The sequence below is a fragment of the Pseudophryne corroboree genome, chromosome 1 (assembly GCF_028390025.1).
Source record: "Pseudophryne corroboree isolate aPseCor3 chromosome 1, aPseCor3.hap2, whole genome shotgun sequence".
Taxonomy (NCBI): domain Eukaryota; kingdom Metazoa; phylum Chordata; class Amphibia; order Anura; family Myobatrachidae; genus Pseudophryne; species Pseudophryne corroboree.
In genome coordinates, this window is record NC_086444.1 from 902323020 (window position 1) to 902344804 (window position 21785).

At 45.0% G+C, this 21785-nt stretch overlaps 1 protein-coding gene across 2 annotated transcripts in view; it reads right to left on the reverse strand.

Annotated features, from left to right (window-relative positions):
• Positions 1 to 304: 304 nt before the first annotated feature.
• The window catches only part of TNIP3 (TNFAIP3 interacting protein 3), a 142432-nt gene continuing 120951 nt past the window's right edge, over positions 305 to 21785 (reverse strand). For both annotated transcript variants that reach the window (XM_063941603.1, XM_063941602.1), the window contains one exon: positions 305 to 578. In XM_063941603.1, coding sequence (XP_063797673.1) covers positions 567 to 578 — 12 coding nt within the window. In that variant the 3' untranslated portion in view covers positions 305 to 566. The remainder of the gene's footprint in view (positions 579 to 21785) is intronic.

Here is a 21785-nt window from a genome sequence, read left to right on the forward strand (position 1 = left end):
AGCATAAAAAAATTTGCAAAAAGTGAAGCGCTGTGAATACTATCCAGATGCACTGTATATGCTGTAATACTGTATGTACATACAGTACAGATGGGATGGGAACTTGTACAAGGACAGGCACTTCCACACATTATCACACCTGACACACCAATACAGGAGCATGAAGAGACACACAGAAACAATAGTCACTTTCGCTGTTCCTTGTATACTGTAGCACAGGCATCCTTTCACAATGCTCCGAACATCTTCATATAAATATACAGCAGCAATGCCATTTATAGATGCAATGTTTATTCCCCCTGTATTGTTAACATCAATCTGGAAGCAGATATTATATTACTCATTATCCATTTTAAATTCTTAAATACACTTTGGGTTTACTGAATATACCAAGACTGTTTTCTGAGTGTAGTGCTGAGATGGAACTTAAAAGACAAATGTTGCACAAAGAGGACTTCCAAAAACTTTTCACCACTTTGAATGTTCTTTCCATGCATACTGTCTGTCTTGGGAGGACAGCACTACAGGAGACGGCTGAATGAATTACTTAGGCATGTACCACTGTTTTAATGAAGCACCTGAAAATAATAAAAGTTCAATAAAAACAAAAGCATGTCAAAATAACAGAACAAAACAGCTTGCAAAATTTTGTAACCTGTATATTTTTACACATTTGGTCATTAGCACAACTAGTTAATCACCTGCACTGTTGCTAACGGTTTAACATGAAAAATGTACATGAAGCAGGTTACTTATAGTTACATTACCGCTGCCTATTCATCCATGGGTGTATCTATAAATTTGTGCAGACTGGACCCCTACTCCGGGATGTACTAAAAGGAAAATGCTGGCAAAAATCCAAAAAATGCCTATGGGTTTCTCCTCATGCTTCCCCCCCAAGAGGGATCTAATCGGATCCCTCCCAGCACCCCTGGTGGGCACCGCATCACACTGCACAAATCCTAAACCAGGAAGTTCTTCTATTGCAAAGGATAGCTCTTATAGGGAGACCTGTGCTTTGCTCATTTCTAGGTACATACCAACATTATTAATGCCAGTATACACCCCATACGAGGTTGGATCTATCGTATCATGGGTGCAAAGCCCTTAATGTGCACCTGTATTCATCTATAACAGTACATGACCTTGACCAATTGCGCATACAGTATGTCTAGACTAAGATAGATCTTCAGTATTTCCTCCCAATGTATTAATATTATTGACAAGCTGTTCACTGTCTTTAGGCCTCATGGTATGGCTTATCTTATATGTTACAGGGACTATCGGGGATATTTATAAAAAAAAAAAATCACACTTTTTTCACATTTATTTTTAGTTTTTACCAGAATTTATTAAAGGGTATTTGGACAAGAATTAGCAAAATTCTCCTCCAAGCCCTTTAATTAGCATTCCAGATTGCATTTTAAATACATTTCCCATACTTATAATGGGAAATGTAATCTGCCCGAATTTACTAAAAAATATATAAAAAATACTGGGGGGAGCCCTGTGATAATAACACTGTCTTGAGATAGCATTATCCAGGTTTCCCTACATTTCCATGATGCCTGCACAGCCTTCTCTACCTGCTGGCAGTGACTGCTGTGCTCAGACTGGCCCCTTTAATCAGCCATGTGTGTCTGATAGACACTGGTCGGGGCACCCGTTAGCCCCCCCATTTATCTGGGATTTTTTTGACCCGCCTAGTCAGGTGAAAAGAAATCCTATGACTGCTGGCTTTGGGGCTAATTGGATAGCCCTAGGGGATCAATTAGCCCACAGTAATGTACTGCGGCTAATTGAATTCCCCCCTCACTGGTAAAAATGTTTTGCTTCTTCACTTCCAACAAAACAAAATAACACACCGAATATATTTTAGTTATACAACCTCCAACATATCGATGGTTATAAATTTGAGTTACAAATTCTGTTACAAAACAATATGATACTATTTTTAGTTTTAAACAACCCCAAAATAACAACTTTTAGAAATGTTAAATACCCCCTTTTTAAACATCAAAAACAAAATAACATCTCAGATTATAAAACAGAAAGGGACTGTTTCCGAGGTGGACGTAGAAGCGTCTATGTCTACATCTGTTAGTGCTGCAGTCAACCATCTGTGACTTTATGCAAATGTCGATGTAAAGTCCTTCCCTTGTGCATATACGTGTGTCCAAATGTGCAAGGACTCAGATGCCCACTGTCAGCATCTGTACACATAGTAATACTATGGCAGGTGTAGTTTCTCTGAGTATGGCCTTCTATGTGAGCAGTGGAGTATCTGTGTGCGCAACCACTTTCACCAACATGCCCACGACACTCCCATAGCAATCCTATAAGATGAACCATCTCAGTGCGTGAGCTAAGTCACCTCCCTGCCACTACATTGTCAATACATGTCCCTCTGCATATGTCTGAAATTGCAACTGAGACTGTATGGACACAGTCAAGATGCATGTGCGGTGCAACTTTTACACATGTACAGTAGCAAAAACTAGTTCAACTACATCCGACATTAGCAGTACGTACATCTCTGATTCAGTTCCAAGCTTAATTGTTACAGCAAGGGAGGCTTGATTGACTTTTAGAAGTGTACAACAGTTGCTTTCTATAACAAAAACACTTCATATTCTGGCATCTGTTCTTACAATTATATTTAGTGAATCCCTGACCAGACCCAGTTGCTTGCAGTGTCACTACTGACCTGAAAGATACTCCCTTCTCTAAAGGAAGAACGTTGGGTATTTTTTTTAATAACCTTAATTGCAACCTTGAATATAACTATTTCAGCACTCTATCCATGGTACTGAGCTGACAGTATTCATTCTCAGTCCCTTTGATCATACCTGCCTGAATAGTCTGAGTATATCTGGGTCTCTGCCCACCTCAGGTACTTGCACTCGAACAGTAGCACCTTCAGAAGCCCAAGGAAAGTTTTGTCATCATCTTAGCTTCTTGTTCCAATTTCTGTGTTGATATTTTTCTGGTAGCTCTTCAGTTTCCATTAATAGCACAGAGATGACATATTACATTTTTACCATATCCATCTTCCTCACAAAGCACTCCAGAGGTGATGTGTACAGGTTGTCCACATTATGGGCCTGAGTCAGGTCTGGTCAATGACTGATAGTCTGCTGGCATCTGGAGGACGGGGAGGTGGAGATTACGGAGGAGTTTTCACAAATGGAGGCGAGTTGCTGTCCTTTAGGGGGTGGAAAGAGGACAAGGATCTCCGTCGTAGGACGGCGATTTCCTTGCCTTTGCGATGGGTGGCCTGCGTGGCACCATGGGTAAATAATAAATAAATAATAATAAGTAATGGGTGCCAAAAGCTGTTTGATGGTGACTGAGTGATCCAATGCTGCATGCTAGGATGCAGGTTGGATCACTACAGCAGGAGGAGGTGCCTGCTTCCAAGGAAGCAGCCGTGATAGCAGCTCCAACCACATCTTAATCAGGGCCTAGGGGCATTGATGTGCTGCATTGCAGGCTTGTGAGCAAACACAGAATAAAAGAATCTGTAAAAGCCCCCCATATGCCTCAGTGATGAAACAGTTTTGGAGTTTTGTATCTGTCTTTATCTGATGAAAAAGGGAAGGTGGAAAGAATCTGAGTTATTTTGGTGTAATTCAGAACTTCCCCTTTCAAAGAACTGCTGTTTTATCTTATTAGTTTGCACCAGTGGCGTCACAAGGCGGGTGCAGAGGGTGCAGCCTGCACCCGTGTGTGACACCTGGAGGGGGGTGATACCAAATGTCAGCTCCTCCACCAGTGGCATAGGTTCATACCCGTCACCTGGAGACAAGTTAGAGTTTGATGCCCCATACCTTAAATTAAAGGGTAAGTTATATATAATTTTAGGCTTGGACAAAGGTGACAGGACCAGGAGGGACAGTGACAGAACAGGGGTGACAGGACCAGGACAAACGGGACAGGGAAATAACAGGGGTGACAGGGCCATGGCAGAACAGAGGGGGCAAGAGAGAAGGGTGTCAAGGACAGGACAGAGGTGACAGAGACAGTACATTGGTGAAGAACAGAATAGACAAGGCCAAGATAGAGAACCAAGAGAGAGGTGACAGGGACAGGACCAGGACATAGGGGAGAGGACAGGGGTGATGGGGACAGTACAGAACAGAGGGGACTGGAGAGAGAGGGGTGATAGGGCCAATACATATATGACAGGGACAGTACAGTGGGGAAGAACAGAAAGGACAGGGCCAAGACAAAGACCCAAAATAGAGGTGACAGGGACAAGAGAGAGGTTACAGGGACAACACCAGGACATAAGTAAATAGGCCAGTACAGAGGACACATAAGAGGGGTTACGGGGACAGTACAGAACAGAGGGGACAGGATAGGGGGTGACAGGGCCAGTACAGAGATGACAGGAACAAGATAGAGGTGACAGAGGCAGAACCAGGACAGAGGGGACAGGGACAGAACTGAAGGGATAGGAGAGAGGGTTAACAGTACCAGGACAGAGGTAACAGAGTCAGGACAGGGTGTCAGGGACAGGACAGGGGTGGCAGGACAAGGATAGAGGGTACAGGACAGTGGTGACAGGGGCAGGAGAGAGGGGAGACAGGGCCAGGATATAAGTGACAGGGACAGGACAATTGTGACAGGTACAAGAGAGAGGGGAGACAGGGCCAGCAAAGGGGTGACAGGGACAGGACAGGGGTGACAGGAGAGAGGTGAGACAGAACCAGGACACAGCCCTGAATACAGCACTGACATGACAGAGTGGCATCGCTCAATCAAAAGTAATACGAAATGTGCAATACCCCCTCCCTTCCCCAGCTCATGTCCACGACCATTACCGGACCCTCCCTCCACCCCCCCCAGCCACGATACTTTTCCCTCTGCACGCCTGCACTGTTCTGGCTCCTCTGTCAAGTAGAATGACGTCCCCTTTCATAGCATCAAGTCACAGGGGAGGAGAGCTGATGAAGATGATCGGTGCTCCACTTGCACAGCAGGAAGAATACAGAATGGGCAGCAGGGGAGGTCATGGAGTGGGGGGAACCGGAGGCATCTGGGGAGATATGGGGGGGAAGCTGGAGGCAGCAGGGGAGATCGCGGTGCAGTGGAGCTGGAAGCAGCAGGGGAGATTGCGGTGCGGGGGAGCTGGAAGCAGCAGGGGAAATATAGGTGGAAGTAGCAGGGGAGATTGCGGTGCGGGGGAGCTGGAGGCAGCAGGGGAGATCGCGGTGCAGTGGAGCTGGAAGCAGCAGGGGAGATTGCGGTGCGGGGGAGCTGGAAGCAGCAGGGGAAATATAGGTGGAAGTAGCAGGGGAGATTGCGGTGCGGGGGAGCTGGAAGCAGCAGGGGAGATATAGGTGGAAGTAGCAGGGGAGATTGCGGTGCTGGGGAGCTGGAAGCAGCAGGGGAGATTGCGGTGCTGGGGAGCTGGAAGCAGCAGGGCAGATCGTGATGCGGGGGAGCTGGAAGCAGCAGGGGAGATGGAGCTGGAAGCAGCAGGGGAGATTGCAGTGTGGGAGAGCTGGAAGCAGCAGGGGAGGACACGGAACGGGGTAGCTGGAGGATACGGATCAGGCAGCAAGGAAGGACACAGAGCAGGGGACAATGGAGGAAGTGCCCCCTTCAAGGCTGGAGCCCGGCGGCAACTGACTCCATTGTATCTGGCGGTTCCGCCTCTGTCCTCCACAGTGACAGGAGCCAGTTGCTGCAGCGTGAAAGTCTCCTACAGTGCCCGGCTCCTGTCATAGAAGACGAGACGACAGTGCATGGAGACCGTCTCCGGGGGCAGCCCAGCATCTCCGGAGATGCTGGGCACGCCCTCAGAGTGACGATTCTGGGATCCTAGTGAGTCCACGCCCCCTGTATATAAGGCCATGCCCCCTTTTACCATGAACGCGCCTGGAGATCTGGAGTGCGCACCAGGTGTCACCACACACGGTGATGTCTCTGCTTTGCACATGACTGCATCAATGCAGAACACGAAAGCAGAGCATGCAGCAGGAAACTGTGGTCCACTGACCTATAAACATCCGGCCAATGGGAATTTTGGGGGTAATTCCAAGTTGATCGCAGCAGGAATTTTTTAGCAGTTGGGCAAAACCATGTGCACTGCAGGGTGGGGCAGATGTAACGTGCAGAGAGAGTTAGATTTGGGTGGGTTATTTTGTTTCTGTGCAGGGTAAATACTGGCTGCTTTATTTTTACACTGCAATTTAGATTGCAGATTGAACACACCCCACCCAAATCTAACTCTCTCTGCACATGTTACATCTGCCCCACCTGCAGTGCACATGGTTTTGCCCAACTGCTAACAAAGTTCCTGCTGCGATCAACTCAGAATTACCCCCTTGGTTCATACAAATTGCATGGTCCTGACATAGCTATCATTTTTTTTTAGCTCTCTCCTGTCCTGAATCTGGAGGATACAGAAGTGTGTGTTGATCATGGTCACATATTTGAGTTTGGCCCGTGGTGTGGCAGGCTTAGTTGGCCAGCAAGTGGGCAGAGTCATGCTCTGGGCAGGTTGAGGTGTGCAGAGTTGGAGCTGCATGGAATTTTGGACACCCAACTGGGATGAGCAAGCCTCTGTACAGATCTTATTTTCATAGTGTCCGGGTGAATCTGTAATGGGTGGTAACTCTATTAATAAGCCTGTCACTTCTTGCTGGCAGCAGTACTCTGGTTTGGTGTACTGATTGAGGACTCAGATCTTCACACACAGCAGACTGGGTAGGAGTAGCTGCCGCAACTGGGCATGCGCAGGTGCCCTGTTCCATCCCTTATGCTGCATACTCTGGCTGCAGCTCTAGTAAAAATAAAATTGTACAATAAATTACTACTATTGTGGTCAAGAGTCAAGACACTGGCCAGGACAATGGATGATGTTTCCATGCAACTGGAAACCCCACTGCATTTGCCCATGGCTGGGTCTCACTCGGAGCAATTATCAGGTCTGAGGGATAGTGCTTTTCCAAATTTCCTCCCATGCATTGAACGCTGCCTGACAGGCAATCAGAGTTCAATGTAGGAACTAAATGTTAATGGTTATCAGACAACAATGATAGTTGTTCAGACTGTAATGCAGAAGAGCAGGAAGAGAGAAGAGTGGGGAGATAGAATTGGCAGGTGCAGCCAATAACAACTGATTCATGTATTCATCCAAACCATAAACAGCTGTGGATCTGGTGGAGCGCAATGCTGAGTTTGGCAGGAGGGAATAAAAATTGGCAGGGGGTATGTTCTTCTAAGGAAGGAATGGGGCTGCTAACATCTACAGCATGTGGCTAAAGTTTTTTTTTTAATGCAGAGGCATATAGAGAGGTGGAGTGGGGCAAAGTAGGGCTATAACTTAAAAAAAGTATAGTATTTAACACGGATTCAAAAATACATGTGCAATATGTTCTATGTATTTTTTTATTTATTTAAACTTAATGTAAAAACAAAGTACATAGTAGTGATGTGCGCCGACTCACGTTTTTTGGTTTTGGATCTGTATAAATTTAGTGTTTTGGTTAAGATTTTACTTTGTCAAAACCACCTCACGTGTTTTGTGTTTACTTTTGGATCTGTAGTTTAGTCAACGTATGCTAAAAACTGCTAAGATCCTGTGATTTGGGCCTGTTTTTGTTCCTATAGTATTATTGAAATCAATAACATTCAAAATTAGTCATTTCCAGTCAATTTTGAATGCCTCACAGCTCACTGGCTGGTTAGCTGGCTGGTTACTAAGTGACACACTGCAGCTTATACTGTAGCAAATTTCTGAAACATTGACACCCAGCTGTGGCAAACAGGAGAATGGCAGTTTAATAAACTATACAACCCCATAGAAAGTTACCATTAATGTTTTCATTAATCAAGAAATAGCTCAGAGACCTGAGGGAAGTACAGGGAAATGGAGGTGGCGTATATACTGGAAGGCAGGTAAAAGAATGATAGATTGATGGAATAGGTTATTAAAAAAAAAAAAGTAACTGAGATGTGGGCAGGGATGTAATGAAGTTCAAGTTCGTTGGCTGTGCTGTATGTATGCTGACTGAACTCATGTGTTTTCTTAAAGAGGCAATCATGTACATGGCATGGTTTAGCCTTGTACATGATTGCCCCTCCCTTAAAAAAAAAAGTCAGAATGCAGACTTCATTACATCCCGGCCGTGGACTATATCAATATCTATTTTGCAACAAATTAGGAGAGAAAAAAAAAATGCAAAATTGATTGATTTATTAAAATTAACATGTGTGAGGCCTAGATTAAGAGTGCTACCTGTTCTGCAGCAAATAAGGAGAGAAAAGGCCATAAAATACATGATTGATTGATTGATTAATTAATTCATTAAACTTAACATGTGAGGACTACAAAATTATCAATTGATTGATTAATTAAAATTAACATGTGAGGCCTAGATCAAGAGATGTACCTGCTCTGCAGCAAAGCAGGAGAGAAAAGGCCATAAAATACATGATTGATTGATTGATTAATTAATTCATTAAACTTAACATGTGAGGCATCATATAATTTCTGGTTAAAAATGTGTAGCAAATTAGTACAGATTTTAGAGTGAGAACCAAACCAATAACAATATTTCTCTCTACATAGTAGACTATCACTAATGCCCCCAAACAACCCATAATTAAAAGAAAAACGGTGCAAGACGGCTTCCTCCCACCCTTATGTCGTATATTAAAAAGGACATACACAGTTTAACAAACCATGCACTTCAGTAACAGGGACTTTTGTTGCGGAATTGCTTGATTTGTTTGGACCCCCCACAAAGAAATTTTTTGGAAGGACTATCTCTGACTATCTCTGATCACTAATGAGGAGGTGGATGATAAGGATTTGGCAGTGGAGATTGCATGGGCTGGTCCAAACTGCTTGTTATTATTTTACAAATTATTTTAACTTTGTAAAATAAACTTTATGAACTCGCCACAAATTATGTAACATGGAGGAGGTGCCTAGATGGTTAACATCCCTACCTCTAGTAACTTTAGCTTCACAAATGGAGCAGATGCCTTCACAAATGTTGCCAGGATTTGAGTAAAAATAGTTACCTACCCAAGACTTTGCTTTTTTGGTTTTATGTCCAGGCATCACAATGATTTTCTTTTTATCACAGGCAAGAACTACTGCCACTGGTGGCTGACTTAAACAAACAGCATCCTCTTCATAATCAATATCCTCATTAGCATCAGATAGAACACAAATATCCTCCTAATCCTGTTGCACTTCCACAGTAGAATTCTCAGTTTCTATTATGTCATTATCACCATCTTTGCTTGTACTGTTCATCCCACATTTGCAGAAATGCTGGAAGAAGGCTTCTCTACAAGTACAGTATCAGCAATGTCAAACTCACACATGGTTAAGGTGGACACCCCTAGACCCTAGTTTTTCAACATTAGTGTTTTTTTTAGGCACTGATGATTTGTTGGTTTTTAAGGTGACACCTCTACCTCTTTTTATTAACTTTGTGAAATATTCAATTTCATGTGTTCATTTAGTAGATGTGTAGTACTATCATAATTGGAAGCAGCAACAGCACTAGTACTTGGTTGCTGGTCCACGCTCTTCCATCAACTAATCCCAGGGGTGGATTGGGACACTGGGAAGCCAGACCAGTCACCGTTTAACCAGTCCCAATGTCCTCTACACGGCCTTCACTCTCCCCTTCGCCATGCCGGCCGGCTGTTGTGATCACAGCTCAGCTCCGTTCGGGCAGTGCTAGGAGACAGCATCTGACAGCCTCTGCAAAGAGGCTCAATTGTGTGTGCTACCTGCGCTCTCACTGCAGAGGTGTAGTCCGCATCCTCCATCATGGACAAGCCACCCCGGACCACGAGGGAGAGATCGGTGTGAGCTGCTGGAGGAGCTGGGCCCCTCACTCAGGCTGTCCTATGTGAGCCTGCTGTCAGCATGGAGGGATTGACTGTGGCTGGGATCCAGGAGCTGCACAGAGGATGTCAGCTTATCTAACTATTCTCGTTGAGAGAGTCCCTTCCACTCTCATCCTGCCCACTTCTTCCTACCACTACTCCCAATCTGCCCCCCTGCTACCCCTTCTATTACTCTCAACCTGCCCCCTGCACTCCACCACTACTACTCCCAGCCTGCCCCCTGCACTCTACCACTACTACTACTACTACCAGCCTGCCCCCTGCACTACTCCACTACTACTCCCAGCCTGCCCCTGCACTCCACCACTACTACTCCCATCCTGACCACTTCTTCCCACCACTACTCTCATTCTGCCCCCCTGATTCCCCCTTCTATTACTTCTATTATTTTATATTATTAATGTGGTGACATGGCCTGGCTCTGAACACACAAGTTTTTTAATTATATTTTTTTACATACTGCTGCAAATCGCTGCACTTATATTATAGTAATGGTGTGCACCAATGCAGTTACAGTACCAGTGTGAACCAGTAACGGGTTAATGTTTCCTGTGTTAGGAGCTCTGGGCAGCACTGCAGGCAGTGACAAACAACCAACACCAGGGTGCACCAAGAATTAAAGCTGCCGCTCTATTAGGATCTATGGGCTGCACTGCAGGCAATGACAAAAAACAGCAAGTGTGCACCAAGGGTTAATGCTGCGGTTAAGTTACAAGCACCAATGGCACATACAGTACTTAGACAAAATATATATACTGCTGATGTTCTGGCACTATAAAAATAAAAAATAATATTTTGCTAACTGCCTACATCCAGTGTCGGACTGGAGAATGAAGGGTCCACCGGGGGAATGCTGTTGTAGGGGCCCATGCTTAAAGGTATGGCCAGCCACCACAGAGGTTTGGCTAACCATTACAGAGTACATGTTCTGTGCCCCTTTGTAAATATATAATAAACCATCTTCTTATGAAGTATAATGTAACATATGTATTATGCATAATTCATGTGCACTAGGATAGAGACTGGAACCTGAACCGTAGAGGAGGAGGAGGGCCCACAAGTAGTGGGGCCTACCGGTGGTTTCCCCTGTTCCCCTGTGGGCCAGTCTGACTCTGCCTGCATCCATCTAGCTTGGCTAGTACTGTATTAACACTATGGACATGTCGGTGCCTATCAAACAGTGTCCTAGCTTTAATCGGTGAAAACTTCCAATGTGAAACGGCGAATGAATCAGCGAGGGAGGGACTTATATTGAATCCTAAACATGCCAGATCTGATGCTGGAAAGTTGATGTTTTGCCTCATTTTGGAATCTGAGCATGGCGGAAAAACCTAAGATGGCACTCAGATTCACTCAGAAACCAGAAGTTTGGGTGGGCTTGGTTCTCATCTCTAGTATATAGCATAATCACTGCTTATATAAGTATATTTACTTCATACTTCTTGTAGTTCAGGTTAACCCTAGTAAACAAATTACAAGGGTGATAGTGTCAGTGAAAGCTATCAGTAGTGTTAACTAGAGATGTGCGCTAGACCATTTTTGCTGGATTTGATTTGGCTCTGATTCATCATCCGGTTTTGGATTTGGATTTGCCAATCCATCATGACTGGTCCTGGATTTGGATTTGCCTTTTGCTTTTTTTTTTTAAATGACAAAAAACAGTTAAAATCACATAATCTGGGCCTTTTTTGTTCATAGAGTATTATTAACCTCAATAACATTCATTTCCAGTCAATTTTGACTACCTCACAGCTAACAATATTGTTTTCACCAATACCGGCCAAAGGCTGCAGCAGCACAAACACATGGCAGTTTACAGCCACAACTATGAAACATTGCCACGACATACTGGGGTACAGTGCACAGAACAGTACAAACAATTCAGTGATATACTGTATATATTTTACTTTTCTATTTTGAACTCAGTTGAAACTGTGTGGAGTCAGAGGGCTTTGAACAAAGGGCCCTAGGGTAAAGCGTACCAAACAGTACAAACAATAGAGCTAAATATTTTTTTCTGTTTTTGAACTTGCAGCTCATTTCAAACTGTGTGGAGTCACAGGGCTTATAGATGCACGTCAATAACATGCACTAAGGTAAAGGGCACCAAACAGTACAATTTACAGCAGAGTACAGTGTGCAGTGTGCCCCTATGCACAGTCACTATATAAAACAGCCACTTGTGTGTCTGATCACAGCACAGCCAATACAGCAGAGTACAGTGCAGCATACATCAGTGTGCAGAGTGCCCCCAATACAGTCACTTTAACAACACAGCCAATAGTGAGTCTGGACAAAGCACAGCCAGTACAGCAGAGTACAGTGCAGCATACATCAGCGTGCAGAGTGCCCCCAATACAGTCACTTATACAGCACAGTCACTTGTGAGTCTGGACACAGCACAGCCAGTACAGCAGAGTACAACGCAGCATACATCAGTATGCAGCGTGCCCCCTATACACAGTCACTTATAACCCTTTTCACACCTCATGAGGCTGGTCCCGGGAGCCTAACACGGGTGCTTCCCATGTGCATCCTGCCTCAGGCCCCTCGCCGCCACTGTCCCCAACCCAGTATATTGGGGGTAATTCCAATTTGATCGCAGCAGGAAATTTTTTAGCAGTTGGGCAAAACCATGTGCACTGCAGGGGGGCAGATATAACATTGCAGAGAGAGTTAGATTTGGGTGGGTTATATTGTTTCTGTGCAGGGTAAATACTGGCTGTTTTATTTTTACACTGCAATTTAGATTGCAGATTGAACTCACCACACCCAAATCTATCTCTCTCTGCACATGATATATATGCCCCCCCTGCACTGCACATGGTTTTGCCCAACTGCTAACAAAGTTCCTGCTGCGATCAACTCAGAATTAGCCCCATTGCTGGGTTGGTGATGTCAGTGGTAATGCGGCAGTGCTTAGAGATCACATGATCTCCAATTGCCACTCTTCCACACAGAGTGAAGGGAAACGGGTCGTATTGACCCGGCTTCCCATTCACACAGCACAGCGAGCCAGGTTGAACATGTGTTCAACCCTGCTCACTACCAGAGTTGGAATACTGGATTATTCCAACTGTGCCCTCTCAGACTACACAGCAACATGGGTTATACGCACTCATGTGCAATAACCCATGTTAAAAGCTGGTGGTCTGAAAGAGGTATTATACAGCACAGATACTTGTGAGTCTAGACACAACACAGGCAGTATAGCGCAGCGTGCATTACAGTGAAAATGATGCTGGATCCTGGCCGCAGCGCCCTATATAGAATCCAAGTCCCGCAGGAATCCTCGCAAGGGATTCCTGGAGTTCGGAGTGGTCTGGGGCTACAATGACTCGATTCAGCATGAATCACATCATCGGATCCCCTCCGTCCGCCCACTTGTGCTCTATTGTGGGTGGCCAAGGGATGATGCGGGAGGTTGGAGAGGTATGCCAGAGACTTACTCACCTTACCGGGGGGCCGGGAATGCAGGCAAGTATGACATACATAGAAAAGCTGCAGTACAGGTCTGCATTTACTCTACCGTACTCTACTAGGAGGGTATTCATAAATCCATGGTGTTAAATAAATTGGAGAGAAATAAAGCACCAACCAATCAGCTTCTAACTTGCTTGTTACAGGCCTTGTTTGAAAAATGACAGGAGCTGATTGGTCTGTGCTTTATCTCTCGCCATGATTTCATAAATAACCTCCAAGGTGAGCAATAATCAAAGAAGAATGGAAAACATCAAAACCCATTAAAAAGGTAACATACTAAAAGGTTTGGTGTTGGGTCTTTTAACAAAATTTTTAAACAAAATATTAGGTATTAATGAGGCATATTTACTTTCAGATATATAGTTAAAAGAATTACTAACCATTTTTGCCTAAATTAAAAAACTTATATTAACATATCGTACTATTGTAACCTTATGTGTGAGTCTTCCTAATGCCTAAAAATACAATTTGTCCCTAAATGTAAATTGTAATAACTAATAAAAAAATGAATTGAGTAGATGAATCAATAATTATTTTTCATTGTGTTTTTCTGCAGGTTACACAAAATTTTTAGCAAATATTTCATATGATCCTAGTGTAGGTGTAGTACCATGCCTACTAAATTGAAAGAAAACAAAGTCAATAAATAAACAACAACGTCACTTCTCATTACACTAACCATGAGAATGACCATGTGCCTCAACTCTACACATAAACAAAGGTCTACAACAGGACTCAGATTTATAAAGTACAGGTTGAGTATAGTGATGAGCGGGTTCGGTTTCTCGGAAACCGAACCCCCCCGAACTTCACGCTTTTTACACGGGTCCGAGGCAGACTCGGATCTTCCCGCCTTGCTCGGTTAACCCGAGCGCGCCCGAACGTCATCATCCCGCTGTCGGATTCTCGCGAGGCTCGGATTCTATCGCGAGACTCGGATTCTATATAAGGAGCCGCGCGTCGCCGCCATTTTCACACGTGCATTGAGATTGATAGGGAGAGGACGTGGCTGGCGTCCTCTCCGTTTAGAGTAGACTAGAGAGTAGTAGAGACACTTGATTTACTAATTTTGGGGAGCATATTAGGAGTACTACTTGCTGATAGTGTGACCAGTGACCACCAGTTTAATTAATCCGTTCTCTGCCTGAAAAAAAACGATACACAGTGTGACACAGTCACATACCATATCTGTGCTCAGCCTCAGTGTGCCCTCAGTGTGCTGCATCATCTATGTAATACTGTATATCTGACTGTGCTGAGTGCTCACTGCTCACACAGCTTAATTGTGGGGGAGACTGGGGAGCAGTTATAGCAGGAGTACATATTTTAACAGTGCACACTTTTGCTGCCAGAGTGCCACTGCCAGTGTGACTGACCAGTGACCACTGACCACCAGTATATTGTGATTGTCTGCCTGAAAAAGTTAAACACTCGTCGTGTGGTGTTTTTATTCTATAAACGCATTCTGCTGACAGTGTCCAGCAGGTCCGTCATTATATAATATATACCTGTCCGGCTGCAGTAGTGATATATATATATTTTTTACATCATTATCATCCAGTCTATATTAGCACTGCAGCAGACGCAGTACGGTAGTCCACGGCTGTAGCTACCTCTGTGTCGGCAGTCGCTCGTCCATCCATAATTGTATACCACCTACCCGTGGTGTTTTTTTTTTTCTATCTTCTTGATACTAGTAGCTTACTTTAGGAGTCTGCAGTGCTGAGCTGACAGTGTCCATCAGGTCCGTCATTATATAATATATACCTGTCCGGCTGCAGTAGTAATATATATATATTTTTTATATCATTATCATCCAGTCTATATTAGCAGCAGACGCAGTACGGTAGTCCACGGCTGTAGCTACCTCTGTGTCGGCAGTCGCTCGTCCATCCATAATTGTATACCACCTACTCGTGGTGTTTTTTTTTTTTCTATCTTCTTGATACTAGTAGCTTACTTTAGGAGTCTGCAGTGCTGAGCTGACAGTGTCCAGCAGGTCCGTCATTATATAATATATACCTGTCCGGCTGCAGTAGTGATATATATATATTTTTTTTATATCATTATCATCCTGTCTATATTAGCAGCAGACGCAGTACGGTAGTCCACGGCTGTAGCTACCTCTGTGTCGGCAGTCGCTCGTCCATCCATAATTGTATACCACCTACCTGTGGTGTTTTTTTTTCTTTCTATCTTCTTGATACTAGTAGCTTACTTTAGGAGTCTGCAGTGCTGAGCTGACAGTGTCCAGCAGGTCCGTCATTATATAATATATACCTGTCCGGCTGCAGTGCCACTGCTAGATGGGTCAGGTGTTTGTGTCGGCCACTAGGGTCGCTTAGCTTACTCACACAGCTACCTCATTGCGCCTCTTTTTTTCTTTGCGTCATGTGCTGTTTGGGGAGTGTTTTTTGGAAGGGCCATCCTGCGTGACACTGCAGTGCCACTCCTAGATGGGCCAGGTGTTTGTGTCGGCCACTAGGGTCGCTTAGCTTACTCACACAGCTACCTCATTGCGCCTCTTTTTTTCTTTGCGTCATGTGCTGTTTGGGGAGTGTTTTTTGGAAGGGCCATCCTGCGTGACACTGCAGTGCCACTCCTAGATGGGCCAGGTGTTTGTGTCGGCCACTAGGGTCGCTTAGCTTACTCACACAGCTACCTCATTGCGGCTCTTTTTTTCTTTGCGTCATGTGCTGTTTGGGGAGTGTTTTTTGGAAGGGCCATCCTGCGTGACACTGCAGTGCCACTCCTAGATGGGCCAGGTGTTTGTGTCGGCCACTTGGGTCGCTTAGCTTAGCCATCCAGCGACCTCGGTGCAAATTTTAGGACTAAAAATAATATTGTGAGGTGTGAGGTGTTCATAATAGACTGAAAATGAGTGGAAATTATGGTTATTGAGGTTAATAATACGTTGGGATCAAAATGACCCCCAAATTCTATGATTTAAGCTGTTTTTTAGGGTTTTTTGAAAAAAAAAACACTGAATCCAAAACACACCCGAATCCGACAAAAAAAATTCGGTGAGGTTTTGCCAAAACGCGTTCGAACCCAAAACACGGCCGCGGAACCGAACCCAAAACCAAAACACCAAACCCGAAAAATTTCCGGTGCTCATCACTAGTTGAGTATCCCATATCCAAATATTCCGAAATACGGAATATTCCGAAATACGGAATTTTTTGAGTAAGACTGAGATAGTGAAACCTTTGTTTTTTGATGGCTCAATGTACACAAACTTTGTTTAATACACAAAGTTATTGAAAATATTGTATTAAATGACCTTCAGGCTGTGTGTATAAGGTGTATATGAAACATAAATTAATTGTGTGTATGTGCACAAACTTTGTTTAACGCACAAAGTTATTAAAAATATTGGCTAAAATTACCTTTAGGCTGTGTGTATATGAAACATAAATGCATTCTGTGCTTAGATTTAGGTCCCGTAACCATGATATCTCAATATGGTATGCAATTATTCCAAAATACGGAAAAATCCGATATCCAAATTACTGTTGGTCCCAAGCATTTTGGATAAGGGATACTCAACCTGTAGCATGTTTTGTTTGTGAGTCCTTACTCCAGCATTACAGTTTTAATCCATCTGTTATGTTGAAATACTTCTAATTTACTTTTTACTTGACACATAGATTATTTTAAATATACCCTCAATAAATAATGTGTTCCACGTATTGTATTTGATATGCTTAGATTTGCTGATAGTTTTTAATCACAGTGAGACATCATGTGTCTTGAAAAATGACACTGATTGGTTACTTACAGACAGGTGTTATACATGCCCTGGGGCTAAGACTCATTAGTACTAGGGATTAGAGATGAGCGCCTGAAATTTTTCGGGTTTTGTGTTTTGGTTTTGGGTTCGGTTCCTCGGCCGTGTTTTGGGTTCGAACGCGTTTTGGCAAAACCTCACCGAATTATTTTTGTCGGATTCGGGTGTGTTTTGGATTCGGGTGTTTTTTTCCAAAAACACTAAAAAACAGCTTAAATCATAGAATTTGGGGGTCATTTTGATCCCAAAGTATTATTAACCTCAAAAACCATAATTTACACTCATTTTCAGTCTATTCTGAATACCTCACACCTCACAATATTATTTTTAGTCCTAAAATTTGCACCGAGGTCGCTGTGTGAGTAAGATAAGCGACCCTAGTGGCCGACACAAACACCGGGCCCATCTAGGAGTGGCACTGCAGTGTCACGCAGGATGTCCCTTCCAAAAAACCCTCCCCAAACAGCACATGACGCAAAGAAAAAAAGAGGCGCAATGAGGTAGCTGTGTGAGTAAGATTAGCGACCCTAGTGGCCGACACAAACACCGGGCCCATCTAGGAGTGGCACTGCAGTGTCACGCAGGATGGCCCTTCCAAAAAACCCTCCCCAAACAGCACATGACGCAAAGAAAAAAAGAGGCGCAATGAGGTAGCTGACTGTGTGAGTAAGATTAGCGACCCTAGTGGCCGACACAAACACCGGGCACATCTAGGAGTGGCACTGCAGTGTCACGCAGGATGTCCCTTCCAAAAAACCCTCCCCAAACAGCACATGACGCAAAGAAAAAAAGAGGCGCAATGAGGTAGCTGTGTGAGTAAGATTAGCGACCCTAGTGGCCGACACAAACACCGGGCCCATCTAGGAGTGGCACTGCAGTGTCACGCAGGATGTCCCTTCCAAAAAACCCTCCCCAATCAGCACATGATGCAAAGAAAAAGAAAAGAAAAAAGAGGTGCAAGATGGAATTATCCTTGGGCCCTCCCACCCACCCTTATGTTGTATAAACAAAACAGGACATGCACACTTTAACCAACCCATCATTTCAGTGACAGGGTCTGCCACACGACTGTGACTGATATGACGGGTTGGTTTGGACCCCCCCCAAAAAAGAAGCAATTAATCTCTCCTTGCACAAACTGGCTCTACAGAGGCAAGATGTCCACCTCATCTTCACCCTCCGATATATCACCGTGTACATCCCCCTCCTCACAGATTATCAATTCGTCCCCACTGGAATCCACCATCTCAGCTCCCTGTGTACTTTGTGGAGGCAATTGCTGCTGGTCAATGTCTCCGCGGAGGAATTGATTATAATTCATTTTAATGAACATCATCTTCTCCACATTTTCTGGATGTAACCTCGTACGCCGATTGCTGACAAGGTGAGCGGCGGCACTAAACACTCTTTCGGAGTACACACTTGTGGGAGGGCAACTTAGGTAGAATAAAGCCAGTTTGTGCAAGGGCCTCCAAATTGCCTCTTTTTCCTGCCAGTATAAGTACGGACTGTGTGACGTGCCTACTTGGATGCGGTCACTCATATAATCCTCCACCATTCTATCAATGTTGAGAGAATCATATGCAGTGACAGTAGACGACATGTCCGTAATCGTTGTCAGGTCCTTCAGTCCGGACCAGATGTCAGCATCAGCAGTCGCTCCAGACTGCCCTGCATCACCGCCAGCGGGTGGGCTCGGAATTCTGAGCCTTTTCCTCGCACCCCCAGTTGCGGGAGAATGTGAAGGAGGAGATGTTGACAGGTCGCGTTCCGCTTGACTTGACAATTTTGTCACCAGCAGGTCTTTCAACCCCAGCAGACCTGTGTCTGCCGGAAAGAGAGATCCAAGGTAGGCTTTAAATCTAGGATCGAGCACGGTGGCCAAAATGTAGTGCTCTGATTTCAACAGATTGACCACCCGTGAATCCTTGTTAAGCGAATTAAGGGCTGCATCCACAAGTCCCACATGCCTAGCGGAATCGCTCCGTGTTAGCTCCTTCTTCAATGCCTCCAGCTTCTTCTGCAAAAGCCTGATGAGGGGAATGACCTGACTCAGGCTGGCAGTGTCTGAACTGACTTCACGTGTGGCAAGTTCAAAGGGCATCAGAACCTTGCACAACGTTGAAATCATTCTCCACTGCACTTGAGACAGGTGCATTCCATCTCCTATATCGTGCTCAATTGTATAGGCTTGAATGGCCTTTTGCTGCTCCTCCAACCTCTGAAGCATATAGAGGGTTGAATTCCACCTCGTTACCACTTCTTGCTTCAGATGATGGCAGGGCAGGTTCAGTAGTTTTTGGTGGTGCTCCAGTCTTCTGTACGTGGTGCCTGTACGCCGAAAGTGTCCCGCAATTTTTCTGGCCACCGACAGCATCTCTTGCACGCCCCTGTCGTTTTTTAAAAAATTCTGCACCACCAAATTCAAGGTATGTGCAAAACATGGGACGTGCTGGAATTTGCCCATATTTAATGCACACACAATATTGCTGGCGTTGTCCGATGCCACAAATCCACAGGAGAGTCCAATTGGGGTAAGCCATTCCGCGATGATCTTCCTCAGTTGCCGTAAGAGGTTTTCAGCTGTGTGCGTATTCTGGAAAGCGGTGATACAAAGCGTAGCCTGCCTAGGAAAGAGTTGGCATTTGCGAGATGCTGCTACTGGTGCCGCCGCTGCTGTTCTTGCGGCGGGAGTCCATACATCTACCCAGTGGGCTGTCACAGTCATATAGTCCTGACCCTGCCCTGCTCCACTTGTCCACATGTCCGTGGTTAAGTGGACATTGGGTACAACTGCATTTTTTAGGACACTGGTGAGTCTTTTTCTGACGTCCGTGTACATTCTCGGTATCGCCTGCCTAGAGAAGTGGAACCTAGATGGTATTTGGTAACGGGGGCACACTGCCTCAATAAATTGTCTAGTTCCCTGTGAACTAACGGCGGATACCGGACGCACGTCTAACACCAACATAGTTGTCAAGGACTCAGTTATCCGCTTTGCAGTAGGATGACTGCTGTGATATTTCATCTTCCTCGCAAAGGACTGTTGAACAGTCAATTGCTTACTGGAAGTAGTACAAGTGGGCTTACGACTTCCCCTCTGGGATGACCATCGACTCCCAGCGGCAACAACAGCAGCGCCAGCAGCAGTAGGCGTTACACGCAAGGATGCATCGGAGGAATCCCAGGCAGGAGAGGACTCGTCAGACTTGCCAGTGACATGGCCTGCAGGACTATTGGCATTCCTGGGGAAGGAGGAAATTGACACTGAGGGAGTTGGTGGGGTGGTTTGCGTGAGCTTGGTTACAAGAGGAAGGGATTTACTGGTCAGTGGACTGCTTCCGCTGTCACCCAAAGTTTTTGAACTTGTCACTGACTTATTATGAATGCGCTGCAGGTGACGTATAAGGGAGGATGTTCCGAGGTGGTTAACGTCCTTACCCCTACTTATTACAGCTTGACAAAGGGAACACACGGCTTGACACCTGTTGTCCGCATTTCTGGTGAAATACCTCCACACCGAAGAGCTGATTTTTTTGGTATTTTCACCTGGCATGTCAACGGCCATATTCCTCCCACGGACAACAGGTGTCTCCCCGGGTGCCTGACTTAAACAAACCACCTCACCATCAGAATCCTCCTGGTCAATTTCCTCCCCAGCGCCAGCAACACCCATATCCTCCTCATCCTGGTGTACTTCAACACTGACATCTTCAATCTGACTATCAGGAACTGGACTGCGGGTGCTCCTTCCAGCACTTGCAGGGGGCATGCAAATAGTGGAAGGCGCATGCTCTTCACGTCCAGTGTTGGGAAGGTCAGGCATCGCAAACGACACAATTGGACTCTCCTTGTGGATTTGGGATTTCAAAGAACGCACAGTTCTTTGCGGTGCTTTTGCCAGCTTGAGTCTTTTCAGTTTTCTAGCGAGAGGCTGAGTGCTTCCATCCTCATGTGAAGCTGAACCACTAGCCATGAACATAGGCCAGGGCCTCAGCCGTTCCTTGCCACTCCGTGTGGTAAATGGCATATTGGCAAGTTTACGCTTCTCCTCCGACAATTTTATTTTAGGTTTTGGAGTCCTTTTTTTTCTGATATTTGGTGTTTTGGATTTGACATGCTCTGTACTATGACATTGGGCATCGGCCTTGGCAGACGACGTTGCTGGCATTTCATCGTCTCGGCCATGACTAGTGGCAGCAGCTTCAGCACGAGGTGGAAGTGGATCTTGATCTTTCCCTAATTTTGGAACCTCAACTTTTTTGTTCTCCATATTTTATAGGCAGAACTAAAAGGCACCTCAGGTAAACAATGGAGATGGATGGATTGGATACTAGTATACAATTATGGACGGACTGCCACGGTTAGGTGGTATAAAAAAACCACGGTTAGGTGGTATATAATACAATTATGGATGGACGGACTGCCTGCCGAGTGCCGACACAGAGGTAGCCACAGCCGTGAACTACCGCACTGTACACTGGTTGATAAAGAGATAGTAGTATACTCGTAACAACTAGTATGACGACGGTTTAAAGAATGAAAAAAAAACCACGGTTAGGTGGTATATATTATAATACAATTATGGTTGGACGGACTGCCTGCCGAGTGCCGACACAGAGGTAGC